The following is a 19,430-nucleotide window of genomic DNA, read 5'->3' on the forward strand; positions in this document are numbered from 1 at the left end:
TGTGTTGCATGTCCCAAATTTATCTTGCAATCTTCTTTCTATTAGCAAATTAACAAAAGATTTGCATTGTAAAGTTAATTTTATTGAGTCACTGTGTATTTTTCAGGACTTAAATTCGGGGAAGAAGATTGGGAATGCTAAAGAACGCGAGGGATTATACTATTTTCTTGAAGAATTCTACTGGAATAAACAAGCTCATACTGCCAGTTGTGAGTCTATCCCTAGAGAACAACAAATAATGTTATGGCATCGTCGTTTAGGTCACCCTAGTTTTTCATATCTCAAATATTTGTTTCCATCATTGTTTCGTAATAAAGATATGTTTCAATGTGATATTTGTCAATTGGCTAAACATGCCCGCTCATCATTTAAACCTGTTGACTATAAATCCTCATCACCATTCACTTTAATTCATAGTGACTTGTGGGGGCCATCTAGGGTTACAAGTATTACTGATAAACGGTGGTTTATAACTTTTACAGACGATCATACGAGGGTATGCTGGGTATACCTTTTAAAAGATAAATCTGAAACTGCACAAACTTTTAAAAATTTTCATTCTATGATACAAACCCAATTTGATGCAAAAATAAAAGTCCTTCGAACCGATAACGGGCGGGAATACTTCAATCAAAATTTGGGAAATTTTCTCACTGAAAATGGTATCCTCCATCAAAGCTCTTGTGTTATTACCCCCCAACAAAATGGAATTGCCGAGAGGAAAAATCGTCACCTCCTTGAAACTGCTAGAGCGCTTATGTTTACTAGTCATATCCCCAAATCTTTCTGGGGAGATGCAATTCTCACTGTATGCTATCTTATAAACAGAATGCCCACTAGAATACATAATTTCTCATCTCCACTAACAACTCTGTCAAATGTTTACCCACAAATTCGTTCTACACTCTCCATACCCCTAAAGGTGTTTGGTTGTATTGCCTTCACTCATGTCCATGATCATGAACGTACGAAGTTAGACCCTAAAGCTCGAAAATGTGTGTTCTTAGGGTACTCCTCACTTAAAAAAGGTTACAAGTGTTACTCCTCAGTTACTCGTAAATATTACATATCTATGGATGTTACGTTTTTTGAGTCCCTTCCATATTTTTCCCAAAATTTCTCTCAGGGGGAGAAACATAACGTTGATAGAAATTTTTTGGAATTGGTACCACACATACCAGAAGCCTCTATAGAATCAGAACTTCCCATATCAAACGAAACTCCTTCCATGAATCATTCCCCACTTCCCAAAGATTCACCAAGTACTGATCCTCTTATACAACTAAGTTATCGGACAGGGGGAGACAAACAATTTGCAACTATACCTGAGTTACGTGTTTATTCCAGACGGAAAAATCTTGAAAATGTAGAACACATCACAGTTCAACAGCAAGACCATGAATCTGATCTGAATTCAGGTAATTTCCCTACTTTGAAAAATGACTCTAATGATGATTTGGATATTCCTATTGCACTCAGAAAGGGAGTTAGATCGTGTACACAGCACCCTATCTCAAACTTCATAGGGTACAGTCATCTCTCTAATTCAGTTCAGGCTCTGGCTACAAACTTGTCACTCATTAAAGTACCAAGCACTATACATGAAGCCCTATCAATTCCAGAATGGAGAAAGGCAGTTGAGGAAGAGATGGAGGCCTTGAATAAGAATAGAACATGACAGATTGTGGAGAAACCTAAGGATAAGTCAACTGTGGGATGCAAATGGGTATTTTCTGTTAAATACAAGTCAGATGGTTCGGTGGAGCAATATAAAGCCAGGTTAGTGGCAAGGGGATATTCTCAAACTTATGGAGTAGACTACTAGGAAACTTTTGCTCCGGTCGCAAAATTAAACACGGTAAGAGTTTTACTGTCACTAGCAGCAAACTTAGATTGGAAACTCCAACAACTAGATGTAAAAAATGCTTTTTTGAATGGTGACCTGAAAGAAGAAGTGTATATGGAACTCCCACCTGGGTTTGATGCAGCTAAGATCCAAGGAAATGTCTGTAAACTAAACAAATCCCTATATGGGCTGAAGCAATCCCCACGAGCATGGTTTGAAAGGTTTATGAAGGCTGTGTGTCAGCAAGGGTATAAGCAAGCTCAATCTGATCATACTCTATTCTACAGAAAGTCAGGTGAAAAAATTACTATCCTAATCGTTTATGTGGATGATATAGTTTTGACAGGCAACAATTATGAGGAGATGGAGAGGCTGAAGAAAGCTCTTTCTGCTGAGTTCGAAATAAAAGACTTAGGCCCCCTACGAACTTCCTTGGCCTAGAGGTTGCAAGAAACAGAAGCGGAATTTCCATTTCACAGAGAAAATATGTCTTGGATCTCTTAGAGGAAACTGGCATGTTGGGAAGCAAACCAGCAGATGTTCCTATAAATCCTAATCATAAATTGGGAGACTGTTTAGGAAGTACACGTTGATAAAGGGAGATATCAGCGCCTTGTAGAAAAGCTAATTTATTTGTCACACACGAGGCCTGACATTGCCTTTGCAGTTAGCGTCGTAAGTCAATTCATGCATGCTCCATTTAATGAGCATATGGAGGCTGTCTACCAAATCTTGAGGTATCTTAAAGGGACTCCGGGACTTGGACTATTCTTTAGAAAGAATTCTGGAAGATCTATTGAAACATCCACAGATGCCGATTGGGCAGGGTCAGTAATGGACAGGAGATCTACAACAGGATATTGTACCTTTGTATGGGAAAATCTGGTTACCTGGAGAAGTAAGAAACAACAAGTTGTAGCTAGAAGCAGTGCTGAAGCTGAATTTAGGGCATTAGCCCATGGAATTTGTGAAATAATGTGGTTAAAGTTACTATTGGAGGAACTTGGCATTCAACAAAATGAACCTATGAACGTTCATTGTGATAACAAGGAAGCAATTGCAATGTCACACAATCCGTTTCATCATGACAGAACAAAACATGTTGAAGTAGATAGACATTTCATCAAAGAAAAAATAGAAAATGAGACGATATGCACGGTGTATTTGCCTTCTTCTGAACAGGTTGCAGACTTATTGACCAAAGGGTTGTTTAAACCCATGTTTGAGAAAATGGTGGACAAGCTGGGGTTGTTCAACTTGTATCGCCCAGCTTGAGGGGGAGTGTTGAAGATTCCAGAAATATTGCAGATTGTTTGGTGATTTATTTGTTTCCATAAATATCTGTCTATTATAGGCAAATATATATTCTTTCCTTAAACTTATAAATTTAAGCATATATGGTATGTATTTTATCCCTATAAAAGGGGCTGTACTCGAGGTGAATTAATAGAATCGTTTTTGCCTTTATTTATGGTCTTTCTCTTCTACCTCTCCTCCCCGGTTTCACTTGCCAACAGATATTTTTTCTTTAAGAGCTTGATATACATACTTAATTATCATAAAAGTTGAGAAGATAGTCTAATGGATAACCTCTTGACTGGGGATATCATTTCTATTCTTCTCTCCTTCAAAGCTTTCTGCAACTTCTTCTTCTAAAATGGATGCTACATAAGCATGTTGATTCCTGTTATCATCAAATTGGATAATCTTTTCCATTCTCTCACTGGAAAAAGTATCCTCAAGTTCTGTTGTCTGTTTAAAGAGAACTATGTTAATAAAGTATAGAAGGATCAAAAGTTGCATACATACTCAATCATATTTGCTCCTCGAGTGAAGCTAAATTAATTTCACTTTCGAGCATCAGTAGCTCTATTTCTACCTTTGGGCAAATCGTAATCGGTTCATCAGCTGTAGCTTTTGATTGAATGGTGGTATCGTGCTCCCTGTCCATCATCTGTGTTTCAATAGCATCAGGCTTATTGGTCATCTTTTGTTCATCATTCATCTCTTGGCCAATCTTAATCGTTTCATCAGCTGTAGCTTTTGACTGAGTGGTGGTATTGTGCTCCCTTTCCATGGTCATATTTTGATCATCATTCACCTGCACAAATAGTGCCACAACATATTGACTAGTAAGAAGTTGAAACTTGGGAAAGATTCAAAAGCATTTGGATAACGACTAGTGGAGTCTGACCAAAGAGTCGGATAATCTTGTATTAGAGACTATCATAAAACCAATTATAGTTATTATCTGACCAACAGTGTAATTTACCTGAGTTTCTATTTCTTTGCTCTGGCCTTTTGTTACTTCACACGATCCCTTAGAATCATCTGAATCTTCTAGACTGTCAATCTGATCGCCGCCTTCTTTTTTATTGTACATATTACTACTTTTGTTGACAGAAGCATCTATTGAGGGACCATCATTACCTTCTTCCAGTGGATGAGTAATGTTCAAATCCTTCTTCCATTCGATGTTCTCACTGGAATGAGTAAACCCAAGTTCTATTGTCTGAGTAAAGAGAATTGTGTTAGTATAGTGGAGAAGAAGGATCAAAAGTTACATGCATATATAACCATATTATCTCCTTGAGAGAAGCTAAATAAATTTCACTTTCCAGCATCAGTAGCTCTATTTCTACCTCTTGGCAAATATTAATCGGTTCATTAATTGTAGCTTCTGATAGAATGGTGGTATCTTGCTCCCTGTCCATCAACTTTGTTTCAATTTCATCATGCTTACTGGTCATCTTTTGATCCTCATTCATCTCTTGGTCAATCTTAATTGTTTCATCAGTTGTAGCTTCTGGTAGAGTGGTGGTATCATGCTCCCTTTTCATCATCTGTGTTTCAGTATCATTAGGCTTACTGGGCATCTTTTGATCATCATTCACCTATATAAGTAGTACCACAACAAATTGGCTAGTAAGAAGTCAATACTCAGAAAAGATTCAGAAGAATTTAGATAACTACTTACAGTGTCTAACAAATGATTCTGATAAATATGTAGAGGTTCCCATAAAACTCGTTATAGTTATTATCTGACCAATAACGAAATTTACCTGAGTTTCTTTTTCTTTGATTTGGTCTTCTTTTACTTCACGTGACGCCTCAGAATCATCAGGATCTTCTAGACTCTTAATCTGATCGACTCCTCCTCCTTTACTGCATATATTACTACTGTTGTTGACAGGAGCATCCATTGAGGGACCATCATTGTCTTTTCCGTCTTCCAGCGGATGAGTAATTTTCAAATCCTTATTCCATTCAATATTCTCACTTGAATGAGTAACATCAAGTTCTATTGTCTGTTTAAAGAGAAATGTATTAGTATAGTTTAGAAGAATGATCACAAGTTGCATACATAAAAAGCATATTATCTTCTCAAGAGAAGCTAAATTAATTTGAATATCCAGCATCAGTAGCTCTATTTCTACCTCTTGGCAAATCTTAATCGGCTCATCAGTTGTAGCTTCTGATGGAATGGTGGTATCATGCTCCTCATCCATCATCTGTGTTTCAATATCAGACTTACTGTTCATCTTTTGATCATCATCCACCTACAGGATCAGTGCATACAAATGACTAGTAAGAAGTTGAAAATTGGAAAAGATTCAGAAGCATTTAGACAACTACTTATGGTGTTTAACCAGAGATTCAAATGAACATATGTATAAAAATTCCCAGAAAACTTGTTACAGTTATCATCTGACCAAAAATGTCATTTACCTGAATTTTTGTTTCTTTGCTCCGGTCTTCTGTCACTTCATATGATGCCTTAGAATCATCTAGATCGTCTAGACTGTTAATCTGGTCGCCTCCTTTACTGCATATATTTCTGTTGTTGACAGGATTATGGTGGGCATCTATTGAGGGACCATCATTTTCTTTTCCTTTTTTCAGTTGATGAGTAACCTTCGAATCATTGGTACTACTGTACGGAATGGAACCACCAGGCTCCTCATTTGCATCAATTGTTGCAACATCCTGCAGAAAGAAAACATCATTCACTATCTCATGCAACTTTCAAAGAAGAAAGAACCGCTTCAAAGAAATGATTGAGTTTTCACCTTCTTGTCAGCTGCATCAATTGTTTTATCCTTTGTTTCCTCACTGAGGATTCCTCGAGGATTTGTGCATAGTCTCTGTTCCAATGAAGGGCATGAAGCATATGTTTTAATCTCCTCTGGAGCTACATGTAAGGATTCTACAGGTTTCTCATTCGGCAAATAATTTTCTGAAGATCTCTCATCTTCAGATATTTCAGCCTTCCCTAAGTCACCAGCCTCAATTTCTTCATGATCAATGTCTTGCGTTGGAGCTGCTGTCGAAGACAGTTTCCTGCTTTCATTTTGTGTACATTCCTCATGTTTTATCTGTGATTCATCAACTTGTTTCAGTGAGTTTGCTTCAACCTTCTCAGAGGTCTGAATGCTATGATTTCCAACTTTAGAGACTTCTGGTGCTGTCATAGTCTTGTTGCTTTCAAAGATAACACCGTCTTCTGCATCTTTAAGGAAAGAAGATTCAGAGTTGTTCGGGTCTTGAAATTCACATTCATTTTTGGTTGCATCCATTGTGTCTTCCCTAAATGTAATTGTTTCTTGACTTCCTTTCTCCAGCGTAACATCAAAATTCTCTTCCATTTTTCCATTCCTGCCTGATACAAACTTTTCTGCACCGGTTTCTCCAATACTAGTGCCTATTCTCACGTCTTCTGAATCAGGTGCATGAATTGAATCTTCTACTTTCAGACCCGAGGTGGCATCTGCTGTATCCTCTACTGGTACGACACTTCTATCCACAACTTTGTCCAAGTTAATTGATAATTCTTCAGCATACTGTGGGATTTCTTCTAAGGAAGTCTCTTTAGTTGCTATAATTTCTTCCTGTCGATTACCTAATTTTTCATCTTTGAGGGATTGAATCTTGCACGCATCTTTATTTGCTTGATCTGGCTTTTCGATTACTTCATATGCATCAGGTGAACTGTTATTTTCTTCGTCAGAAACCTTGGCCGTTGAGGATAAATTCAAAAAATTCTCACCCTCTCCTTCTACGGCACAGGCTTCTTTATTGTTCTTCACATTTTCTTCCTCAAAAGTACTGTTTAAGATTTCTTGAGGTTCATTAGGGATAACATCAGCATCCATAGTCTCCTCTTTCGATAGGTTATCGAGTACTATGTTGGTAGTATCGTTTACCAGCTTTCTATCTTCTCCTTCTACCTATGTTAAAATTCAATGCACGTAATATTTCAGACACGAAGGATAAAATAAAAGAATCTTACTATCGAACGATTAAACCTTCAAAAATGTGGTCATATATAAACCAGTCCTTGTCTTAACATTTTTCCTAGGTGGGACAATTTATGACTTCTCTCCCTCCTTCGCCTAAACCACTTTCAATAGGTTATAGGTACATTTTGAACATCAATTTTTCATCTATCCAAGCATTGTTTTGGGCAAGTAAATATACGATTTCGATGTTCGCACAGAGGAAAACGTGAATCTACTTTGATCTTAGAAAAAGATGAAACGGGCTTCACTCAAAATTATGCCAAAACAGCACCACTTTCCAACAGGGAGCTGGTAGCTTCGTGCTGTGATCTGAGAAAGTCTTTACGTTTATGGAAAACAGTACAGTCTATGGATAGTGGATCATGTGATAATATCATTTAAACAGTACGTAGGTGTTTTCGTATAATTATTTCTTCACCTAATCAGTTTGGAGATAACATCTTATTTTGAAAATCACAGAAATTATGATTTTCACACAGAAAAAGAAAACACAAAAACAAAATCAATATCCATTAGAGGCTGATCAAAATCCAAAACAAGAATCCATTTATCACTTGTCCATGGTGGTTTAATCGTCTTTCCATTACTTTTATACTGCTTTCTAACATATTCACTGAAAAGTGAGAACCGATGTATCATAAAAATCAGATAGTTCCATCACGAAATAAACTGATCGAGAGTTTCTGCTCTTCATGGAACGATGATGCCTATGTACTCATCTGGTTTTAAAATTTCATGCTCGATATTAGTTTATGTGGCTTCTTCAATTTTATCAGATATAAAATACTTGAATTTCTCGTTGCTACAACTCTACTTTTTGCAGCTAAAAATGAAGTAGTAATCTAATTCGTCAACTTTGATTACACATGACATGAGCCTAAGATATGGTTCTTACATGTTCAATACATAGTGCATAGCTAATATGAACATTCACCAACATGCAAACGATAGTAACATCTGTACTTTTTAGATCATGAAGCAAAGATCGAAGAGGTGATATCGCTTACTTTTTCATTTACAGCTTGTGGAATATCAGCAACTTCTGATGCCATTTTCTGATTTCTCGAACTATCTACACATCTGAATTTTCGAGGTAAGTATTCTTATATAGAAACTAAGTGAGCTGAAATTTTTTACGGAGGAATAAATAAGTAGAGGAGTGTTAGATATGTGTACTAATCTCTTGATTAGTACGTTGCTAAAGTTGACAAAAACAGAAAATATGCCACTTCACTTTTGAATTGGCTAGAGATTACAATGACCTCACATGCTCAAGTTGCTCTTAATGAAATTACATTTCTGACATGGATCAATCATTCCATTAACAGTTTAATGCTACTGCAAAACAAGGAAAAAAATGCCAGATTTTTGGGTAATTTTGATTATTATTTTTGAAAAAGTTGTTTACAATAATAGTTGAAGTCGCTATATGCTTTGAGTTAATCGAAAATACTCAAGAATTAATTGCGTTTAAGCTCGAGGCACAAAATAATTAATCCTTGAAGATTTATGCACATGCATGACGAGTCGTGCTAGAATTGGACGATTATCTTGTAAAATTTCAGCAATTTCTACAGATATATTGGTTTCTTATGAACAAGCAAGAAGTGCAACTAGTGAAGTAATTAAAGGTTGAAAAATGATCTACTAAGTATCGTTGCTTAAAGTGAAATATCATATTACTTAATTGATGGATAAGTTTAAATTGATTTGTTGAAATGATATGTCGGTTTGTGTTATATGTATATAATGGTTTACACTTTACATACACATGGTGTGGTGAAATATGAGTAAGTCAAAATTTCTTTAACCAAATAAAAAATAATAATAATAATTGTCACTCTCTTTTTGATATCTCATCTATATATAAATCATTATATAATTTTATTATGTACAAATAGCATTATTCCCGATGTGTCATGATGACTTAATAGATCATTTCTAGTCCAGGGTACATCTTGAAGGAGTCGTAAATCAATTATTTCATTATGAGAATTAATAGATTTTAGTTAAGGTTTGATTGGTTAGTTTTATAAAAAGCCAAATATTATATTCTTCCACAACAATGATTATGATACTTGAAAACTTTTTATGTGATAATAACAACTGTGTAGTGTAACAGAATCTTGCTTAACCTGAAATAATTCAAGTCCAATATGGGGTCAGTAGGCATTCTACATTTTTTTTAAGGTAATTAATCACACATTTCACGAAATCCGTTAACTTTTATTAACTTTATTTGCTAAAAATCTACATCTGACAAAAACTAAAAACATGTAACACCAAAGTTGTTTAACAACAGTATAGGTGGCAATGGACTCTCACGTCTTGCAACATAGATCGGTGCTATCCAATACTATTCTATAAAAATTCGATTGTACTCTTAATAATTGCTCAATGTGGTTTTGAATTTAACTTTTTCTTCAATCTAATTCATTTGAAACGACTCGTAGATTAATTGAATTCGATAGATACAACTTTTGGTATGCTTATTCAAATTGTGATTTGTGACAATGATAAAATTGGGCTCGTATTGTGGGGACTTTCCATGCTTATGCCGTGGTGCATGCCATCTTATGTCGATATGGGGCTATATGTAACACGATATTAAAGATGTTGATATTTTGTGCTTGTTATATTCTTATCTTTCTTCTTAGCTGTTCACTTGGAAAGGATGACTACATAGACAAATAACAATAGAGTTTCTTACTAGTATTCCATATTTTAATTGTATGAAAGTTCCTTTTTTTTTAGGGTCATATTTGTGTATTTGACATTTTTATTCACATTATTATCTTCAACCTCCCATTAGCACATATTGTCTCGATAACATTCTTCCATTCAAGAATTTAGTTAAGGTGGCATAAAAAAAACTTATTTTTCTCGCATTTTTAAATAAGCAACCAACATCAGAGAATATATGTGCTAATTAATGAAAAGTTGATACGAGAATGTGATAAAATAATCAATTAATTGTTAGTCTAACCAGATAGACAACTTTCCCCTCTAAGATTTGATCAGAAAACAATTTATTTTTATCCTTTTAACGGGGAAATGGTAAAGAAAACAACAAAATAAAGAATCGATATAGGCCCTTGATGGAATCGCTCAACCCGCTCGATCCAACTAACATTTGCGGAAAGAAGTCTGTATGACCCGTTTGAGCCTATTTTCAAAAATAGATATTGTAAAAAGTGAATTCTTTTAAGAATGTGTAGTTAAAATGGATAGAAACATTGTAAATTTATGTGTAAAAATAATTTATTAAAATAATATATTATTGAAAAAATAAATTATAAAATAGAGCCGAAGCAATAATGCTATTTAGGGTGGAGCAAAAGATGATTCAATTACGAAAACATCAATCTAAATCAAACCGACCAAAACAAAATTTCCTTGTACTCCGCCGCCGCCCCTAACGTCGATAACTTCTATTGACCCAATTCTTTTTGCCTTTTTTAATATTCTTTTGAAAATCATGCATTCGTTGATTTGTGTTAATAAAATTACATTATTCATGATAGAGACAAATATGGATTATAAACTTTTCCAACTTGATTTAAATCCTCTTATTATATTTTTAATTTGTTATTAATATTGGATTTAGCAAAAATAGTTATAAAATTAGCGCGTGTCTGGGAACAATTGTCTAAAATCCACAATTGAATTTTTGGTCAAATCATCATGAAATCCGTGAGTATGGTGCATTTATTACTCAGACATATTCTCATATTTGCCCTCAAATTGGTTTAGCCATCACGTGAATATCGTGGGTTGTTGGTTGTATCTAATGGAAGGACAAACTTGGAAAAGTAGAGCAATCTGGTGTCTAGCAATGTTAGAAAATTCGTAGGATTTGAAATTAAAAATGCCTAATAGTCAAAATTGCAATTAAAACCTGCTTAAAATTGTTCCTAGACACACGTGAATTATTTATCACAATATGTTACGTATTATTGATAATTACGTAAATCAAGTCATATATCAGAATTGGCCATTTATTGCCTAAATAAGCAGCCATTTGAGTGTTTACGGGCCCCTGGTCCTGTCCTCAATTTGCACGGGAGGCTTTCGGTTTGGACCAGTACCCATTTATGACAAGTCTCCCATTTAGCTTATAAACATGTAAATCAATAATTCAATCATGATAGTATTTAAGAACGAAAAGTAAAATGACTTGGCTCATTCAAGAAATCAAATAAGTTAAAATCCCTTCTCATTCCAGTCTATTTTGTGATGGTTTAGCACAACTTGATATGGACTTTATATAAAAATAATGCTATTTATCATCATTATCAATCAACTTGGTGGTGAAGTTATCGTTAGTGATGGATCTAGCCATGAATTTGGACACGGATTACTATGCAAATATTTGACCCTGACTATTGCCACATGGGTCGGTAATGAACAAATAATCTTGATAAATAACATTACTCGGCATATTCTTAGGCCCGACTCAAGCCTTCACATTTTTGTCTTGAAATTTTGTACAAATTTTAATAAAAGTCTTGCATGGATTAGCTCTTATCAAAAGGGATAAATATATATGTACTAAATTTGGGTTATCGAATTGGTTACCTACTCTCACATGCACACGGGCCTCGCGTGCATTTAAAAATTCCGGCGTGTGGGACCCGCCCTCCTATTGTGCGTGTAAGTGAAAAATTCGGTAAAAAGGTGGATGTACATATAGCATTGTCCGATTTGATTGATTTTATTATTACAAAAAAAAAAAATAGAGAAAGTGTAAAAAGTCAACATTCTTACTTTTTAACACAAATTTATCATGATTCCCTACTATTAAGCCTACTTGATCATCTAACGAGACATCCTATAATATCCAAGTCGAAGTTGGTTCTCTTGCGTGCCAACCGACAAAGAAGATGACAATCTTGTGCTAGAAACTTTAAAATTCACAATCAAGAAAAAGGATGGTCTGAAGATATGGATGGTGCTTTGGCTTCCCAATGGCGACTTTCAAATGAATAATTATTTGAATGAGATGAGAAATGCACTATCATCTGAAACGTGGAAAGCCCAACTGAAATAGAGGGGCCTACTTCATATTATTTTAAGGATTTTAGTCCAATAATTAGAGCCTAAATCTTACAAGTTGCATTGTCATGTCCATCTTGGCTTGATTTCTAATTGGGTGATGTGAGCATGGCAGCCGCCCATTGGACCCACCACTTGGTTTATGGCTGGTCCAATTTGTCATCATCATACATTGCATGAAGACCTTTCAAATATGTATACTTCTCTTCAGCAAAAGTATGTACACAACCCAGAAAAACTATAAACATAAAATATTTTTATTAATATGAATAAACATAGTTTTAATAATTAAACATGAAAATTCTATGAAATTAATAATATTTGTAAGCATAACATAATATTCAAGGCTCGGAGACCCTGCCCCAAAGAATAACAATAAAGCTTAATCAATTTCTAACAAATTAATGATTTAAAAAAAAAAAAAAAAAAAAAACAACCTCACCCCATCTATAATCCGTTGTTCACGTGACTATTGTTTTTCATATCATTATCGCTTTTTATTTCAACTGCGTTTCAAAGAAAATGAAAATGACCTTGTGAAATTAGTTGTTATTTTTCGAAAGGAGCCATTGTGCTAGGCATGCAACTGCTTTGACAATAAAATTGTGATTTTCTTCTATTGATTTGTGTTGGGTATTTTAGTTATACCCAAATAACCTTTAGGCAATGATGAAAATTTGAAGCCCGTTTGTCTTCATAGGCTATAAGCTCGAGATTGAAGAATATTATATTTACACCACAATTGATGTAGCCCAATCTTGTTGGGTATTTAGAGGAAATCAGCCAATTGGATTAAGTGCTCAATAACCAATTTTGGAGATAATTTGAAAAAGGGATTTCTATCCCTTTTCCCATGGGAGAGTTAGATGGTTGCACTATACTTATCCTTGGTAACCATTTTCAGCTTTCTTGAACTCTATCTTGCCGAAAAATTCTGGGAAATTTGTTTGTCCCTTGTCTATAAATTGGAGTCTCTCGGCCTCATTTTTAAAAACACACCAATCGGCCTCACTACGTGCATTTTGAAACCCAGTTTCTGCCTTTGTGTGCTTCTATCTCTATGATTGCAAAAGTCTCCAATTTGTTGCTGCCTTCTTGGTGTTGGATTGACTTTTCTAAGCCGAATTAAAAAGGGAAAATTCATTGTTCTTCATTCTTCAAATTTTGTTTTTCTTTTTGATTTCCTTAATTGTTTAAGTTAATTCCATAGCTCACATAGTTGATTTGTTCAATTGTAGGTGGAATTAGTATCAAAAATTGGTATCAGAGTTTGGTGGGAAACCAAAACCTGAAGAAAACGCAGCTGAAGCAAAAAGAATCGATTCGAACTCAACAGGCAAAGGAGAAGCTGACTGGACGGTGCGTGAGGCGACACGTGGGACTCCGGCGGTGGCTCGTGTAAACGCGTGGAGAGGATTTCGATGATGATTTCTTTAGACAGAATCTTTATTTTGACATTTCTAAAATATGTGTGTCGTTAGTCTTTCGTTTTAGGTATTGCAGCAAAAGTTGGATGATTTTACCCTTGGTGGCTCGATGGTCGCAATTGCTATATATATTTACTGAATTACTTTAGGCAAAAATCGTGGGTCTAAAACAAAAAGTTCGCATCTCTCCTATTTTACGGATTACAGAACTGGTCCGCTCTGGTAAATTGGTTGAAACCTTTACATTATCACACTAGCAGATTATCGTGTGGGGTGATCATTGGGATTTGGGGTTATCATTGTTTGACAACCATTACTTGTTGGTAGAACATATGATTACTTGTCATTCTTTGTTTAACTTTCTAAGTAAAACTATTTATTTGCTAAACGTTGTTGCATTATTTAATCTCATATTATTTTAGACCTGTACCCAGACTCCTATTCTGGTTTCTTCCCTTGATCTGAGAACGTGATTCCCACGAAATGGGTTCTAGAATAGCGTATTATTGTGAAACTATAGGAATCTGTTACTCTGTGTAATATGTGTGACCTATGACTTTTACATATCTGAGTTTGTGTTTTGTGTATTTTTTTATGAAATGTCGATACATCACTTTGAGTTGGGTATCTTTAATGGTAAAAGAGATTTTTCAATTTGACAACAAAAAATAAAAGGTATTATTGTTGAACAAAGAGTTTCTAAAGTTATTAATGACTCTTTTCCTACAAACTTGACTACTGAAGAAAAAGAGAATTTGGATGAATTGACATATACTTCTATCATTTTACATTTGTCCGATGCGGTATTAAGAAAGGTTGGTAAATTAAAATCAGTTCAAAAACTTTGGAAAAAATTGGAGAAGCTTTATGTGTCTAAATCCACTCCAAACAAACTTTTTCTACTTGAAAGATTTTTTAGCTTCAAGATCGGTTCTTCAAAAGATTTGAATGAGAATTTAAATGTCTTCAATAAACTCGTGCAAGATATCACTAACTGTGGCGAGAAAGTATCTGAAGAATATGAGGCAACCATTTTGTTAAATGTTATCCCTGGCACTTATAAAGAAGTTAAAAACGCTATTAAATACGAGAGAGATACTTTAACACCTAAAATTGTCATAGACTCATTAAGAAGTAAAGATATGGAAATGTGAGCGAGAGAGTCGAGAAAAAGTGGTGAGGTTCATATGATGAGAGGTAAGTCTCAGTCTAGGACTCGTGATAACCAAAGTGGATAAGCATCTGGTAGTAAAAAGAAAAATAGAAGTCTATCTAGGTCAAAAAGTAAATTTAAAGGTAGAAAATACTATGGGTGTAGTAAAACTGGATATTTCATTAAAGATTGTTACGTTGAGAAAACAAACAAAAAGAAAAGGTTCACGCTGAGGCAGATTTTATTACTTCTTCTGATGAATGCTGTGAAATTTATTTGTTATTAAACTTTGAACATACTGAAGTAAATCTAACTTTGAAATCACATTTACATGAATGGATACTTGATTCTAGTATATCATTTCATGTTTCATCAAATAAAGCCTGATTTGAAAATTTGCAAGAATCTAAAAGTGGTCATGCTATTTTATGCAATAATCATGCATATAAAATTGCTGAAATTGGTGATATCACGTTAAAATTTGACACTAGTTATGTGCTTAAATTACATGAAGTCAGATATATTCCTAAAATGGCTAGGAATCTTATTTTGGTAAGAGCATTAGAAATCGATGATTTTTCTTGTAAAATTGGAAACAATATGTTAAAATAATTAAGGGTGCTCTTGTCACATGTAAAGATACTAAAAGAAATGGTATTTATGTGACTACTGCTGAAATTATTAAAAATTCATCCCCCTTTAAAAATTTGACCAACACAAATGACACATACAAGTGGTATAATAGATTAGCTCAGATAAGTATTAAAGGACTTAAACTACTAAATGATAAAGGTGTATTTGGAAAAGATTGTGTGTCTAATATGCCTTTTTATGATCACTGTGTCATTGGTAAACATCATAAGTCATCTTTTTCATCTGGCATGCACAAAGCTTCTAAAGTTTTGAAATATATTCATACTGATTTATGGGGGCCTGCTACTAGTCCTACAATGGTTGGCAATCGATTTTTTTGTCCATAATTGATGATTATTTCCGTACGGTGTGGGTTTATCTGTTAAAAGATAAAATCGAAACCTTTAAAAATTTCAAAATATGGAAATTGCAAGCTGAAACTCAAACTGGCAAAAAGATAAAATATTTAAGAACTGATAATGGCCTAGAATTTTGTAATAATGATTTTGATGATATGTGTGAAAAATGTGAAATTACTAGACATAAAAATGTTCCTTATACACCTCAACTGAACGGGGTGGCTGAACGTATGGATTGTACTTTACTTGACAAAGTTAAATGTATGATGTTGAGTTATGGTATTCCTAAATCTTTTTTTGGTGAATCTGTTATGACAACATGTTATTTGATTAATTTGACACCTCTACTGTATTAAATGGTGATACTCCACAAGAAAAATGATATGGTAAATGTGTTGACTATGTTGTATTAAAAACTTTTGGTTGTACTACTTTTCTTTCATCAGAATGAGAGAAAATTAGAACCTAGAGTTAGGAAATGTATTTTCTTAGGATACCTTGAAGGAGTTAAAGGGTATAGGCTTTGGGATAGAAGTCAAACTAGAGTTAAGATCATCATAAGTCATGATGTTACATTTAATGAGTCTGAATGCCGTGTTTAAAATCAGAAAGTGACACCTTGATGATAAAAAACAAGAAAACACTAGTGACGAATCTCAAGTGGATTTAAGGCCTTTAAGTGTTCAAACCTCCGTCACCTTAATTGAGGTGGAGCAACAAAATCCTGAATTAAAAGATAATCAGAGTGAAAATATTAAGAGAGATGAGGTTATAGAGGAATATCAAGGAAAGCAAAACCCTTCATCCGATTACCAATTAGCTAGAGACGGACTTAGAAGAACATATAGGGTGCCTTAAATGTTAGGGTCTGATTTTGAACTTGCTTATGGTAGTTATATAGAACTAGTTGATAGGGAACCAAACACGTATGAAGAAGCCTTGAGGAGTGAACAATCTGAGGACTAGGTGAAAACGATGAAAGAAAAAATAAATTCTCTCGATAAGAATCAAACATGGGAATTAATCCCAAGACCTAAAGAAAAGTCTACTATTGGGTGTAAATGGATTTTTAGAATTAAGGAGTAAATTACCAAATGAGAGGCTTTAAGGTTTAAGACTAGACTTGTGGCCAAAGGTTACACGCAAAAGGAAGGGATAGATTATAATGAAATCTTTTCTCCAGTTGTTAAGTATACCACAATTAGGACTATGCTTGCATTAGTTGCGCATTTTAATTGGGAACTTGAACAATTTGATGTTAAAGCTGCTTTTCTGCATGGAGAACTTGATGAAAAGATTTTTATGGATCAATTTAAGGGTTTTGAAAATAAACAAAAGCCCGATCATATGTATTTTCATAAACGCTCTCTGTATGGTCTAAAATAATCTCGGAGACAATGGTACTAACTTTTTTATTCGTTTGTTCGAATAGTTAGTTTTAAAAGGAGTGAATTTGATCATTGTTTATACTATCAAGGTAATGCAAATAACTGTGTGTTTTTGTTGCTATAAATGGACGATATGCTTTTGATTGGTCCCAACTTGAAGTTGTTAAATGATGTAAAAACTACTTTGCGTAATGAATTTGATATGAAAGACCTAAGTAATGCTAAAAGAATTTTAGGCATGGAAATTAAAAGAGATAAGTCTAATTCATTTTTATTTTGCATTGGGCTCCATATATCATGAAAATTTTGAAAAAAAAAAAAAAATTGGCATGAATGAATGCAAACCCGTTACATTGCCTTTAGCTGATCATTTTGTATTATCTAAAGAACAATCACCTGCTAATGAAAAGGAAGAAGAATAAATGAAAAGGATTCCATATACAAATTCCATTGGTTCTGTGATATATCTAATGGTGTGTACTAGACCTGACTTAGCTTTTGCTGTTAGTAGACTTAGCAGGTATATGTCCAACCTTGGTCCCAAACATTGGAAAGCTTTAAAATGGCTGTTTATATTTGAAAGGAACATGCAATACTAACTTGATACATAAGTTTAGTATCGAAGGAGTAAAATTGAAAGGTTTTACTGATGATAATTATGCTGGTGACAGAGATAATAGGAAATTCATGTCTTTCTACGTGTTTACTTTGTGTAATTCATGTGTTAGCTGGAAATAACAATTTCAACATATTGTTGCATTATCCACTACTGAATCAGAATATATTGCTGCTACTGAAGCGTTTAAAGAATCTTTGTGGTTTAAAGGTGTATTAAATGAATTTGGTGTTTTTAATTACAATGTGACAATATATTCTGATAGTCAATTGCTATTCACCCATGCAAAAATCATGTCTTTCATGAATGTACTAAATATATAGATGTTAGACTGCATTCATTAGAGATATGGTTTTTTAAGAATTGGTAAAACTTGAAAAAGTCATTTTAGAATATAATCCTGCAGATATGGGGAACTAAGGTGCTCCCATTGCAAAGTTTAAAAGCTACCTTGATCTTCTAAACATAGATACAAACTTGTAAGTCTTTTTCCTTAAGCTATTTATTATCTTATCTAGCTTGCAGGTTGATTTGGCATCAAGGTGGAGGTTGTTGGGTATTTTAGCGATGTCCAAATAACCCCTAGGCAATGATGAAAAATCAAGGCTCGTTTGTCTTCATAGGCTATAAGTCCGAGATTCAAGAATATTAATAAATCCACACCACAGTTGATGTAGCTCAATCCTGTTAAGTATTTAGAGGAAATCAACCCATTGGGCTAGGTGCTAAATACCCAATTTTGGAGATAATTTGAAAAAGGGATTTTTATCCCTTTTCTCACATGAGAGTTAGATGGTTGCACTATCCTTATCCTTGATAACCATTTTCAACTTTCTTGAACTCTATCTTGTCGAAAAATTATGGGATATTTGTTTATCCCTTGCCTATAAATTGGAGTCTCTTGGCCTCATTTTCAAATCACAACAATCGACCCCTGCTACGTGCATTTTGAAACCCAGTTTCTGCCTTTGTGTGCTTCTATCTCTGTGGCTACAAAAGTCTCCAATTTGTTTCTGCCTTCGTGGTGCTTGATTGACTTTTCTAAGCCGAATTAAAAAGGGAAAATTCATTGTTCTTCATTCTTCAAATTTTGTTTTTCTTTTTGATTTCCTTATTTAAGTTACTTTCATAACTCACATAGTTGATTTATTCAATTTTAGGTGGAATCAGAATCAACAAAGATTTGCTTGCATCAAAACTGAAAGGGTATACGACCTAAAAGTCACAAAAAATCTGAATGAAACTCAATTGCTTAATTTTACCAACTCTAAGGACTTCTATTGTAATTTTTCCTTGTAGACTATTGTATTTACTTTTAACTAATTTTGATGTTTGAACCACTGAATAATGAAAAGCTGGCGGCATGAAGTCCACAAAAACACAAGTTTAGTCTCAAATTTTGTTGAATAGAATCAATAATAAGTTACACCCACGCATGCTTTTTTATTTTTCATTTCAGTAATTAGACGACAAAATTATTCTTTTCAAAATAGGTTTACCCAATCCCACCCAATTCTACAAAAATGGTGAAAGATTTGAGCGATAATAAAGTGTAATCAATGAAATAAGCCTTCACGCCTTTTAGCAGTGATCTCAATAGCAAGATCACCCTTACGAAGCTAGGGATCCTAATGCGTTCACTCGGAGAACCCG

At 34.3% G+C, this 19,430-nt stretch overlaps 1 protein-coding gene across 1 annotated transcript; it reads right to left on the reverse strand.

Moving 5' to 3' along the window:
• Positions 1-3,424: 3,424 nt before the first annotated feature.
• Positions 3,425-8,198, reverse strand: LOC111378064. Its single transcript, XM_023001233.1, has 12 exons — positions 8,154-8,198; positions 8,053-8,063; positions 7,639-7,759; positions 7,418-7,492; positions 5,917-7,074; positions 5,576-5,833; positions 5,284-5,406; positions 4,909-5,154; positions 4,411-4,740; positions 4,041-4,358; positions 3,726-3,947; positions 3,425-3,598 (listed from the first exon to the last, which is right to left on the reverse strand). The coding sequence occupies exons 1-12, from the start codon at positions 8,196-8,198 to the stop codon at positions 3,425-3,427; spliced, it is 3,081 nt and encodes a 1,026-aa protein (XP_022857001.1).
• Positions 8,199-19,430: the final 11,232 nt, after the last annotated feature.

The sequence above is a fragment of the Olea europaea genome, unplaced genomic scaffold, assembly GCF_002742605.1.
Source record: "Olea europaea var. sylvestris unplaced genomic scaffold, O_europaea_v1 scaffold1763, whole genome shotgun sequence".
Classification (NCBI taxonomy): Eukaryota; Viridiplantae; Streptophyta; class Magnoliopsida; order Lamiales; family Oleaceae; genus Olea; species Olea europaea.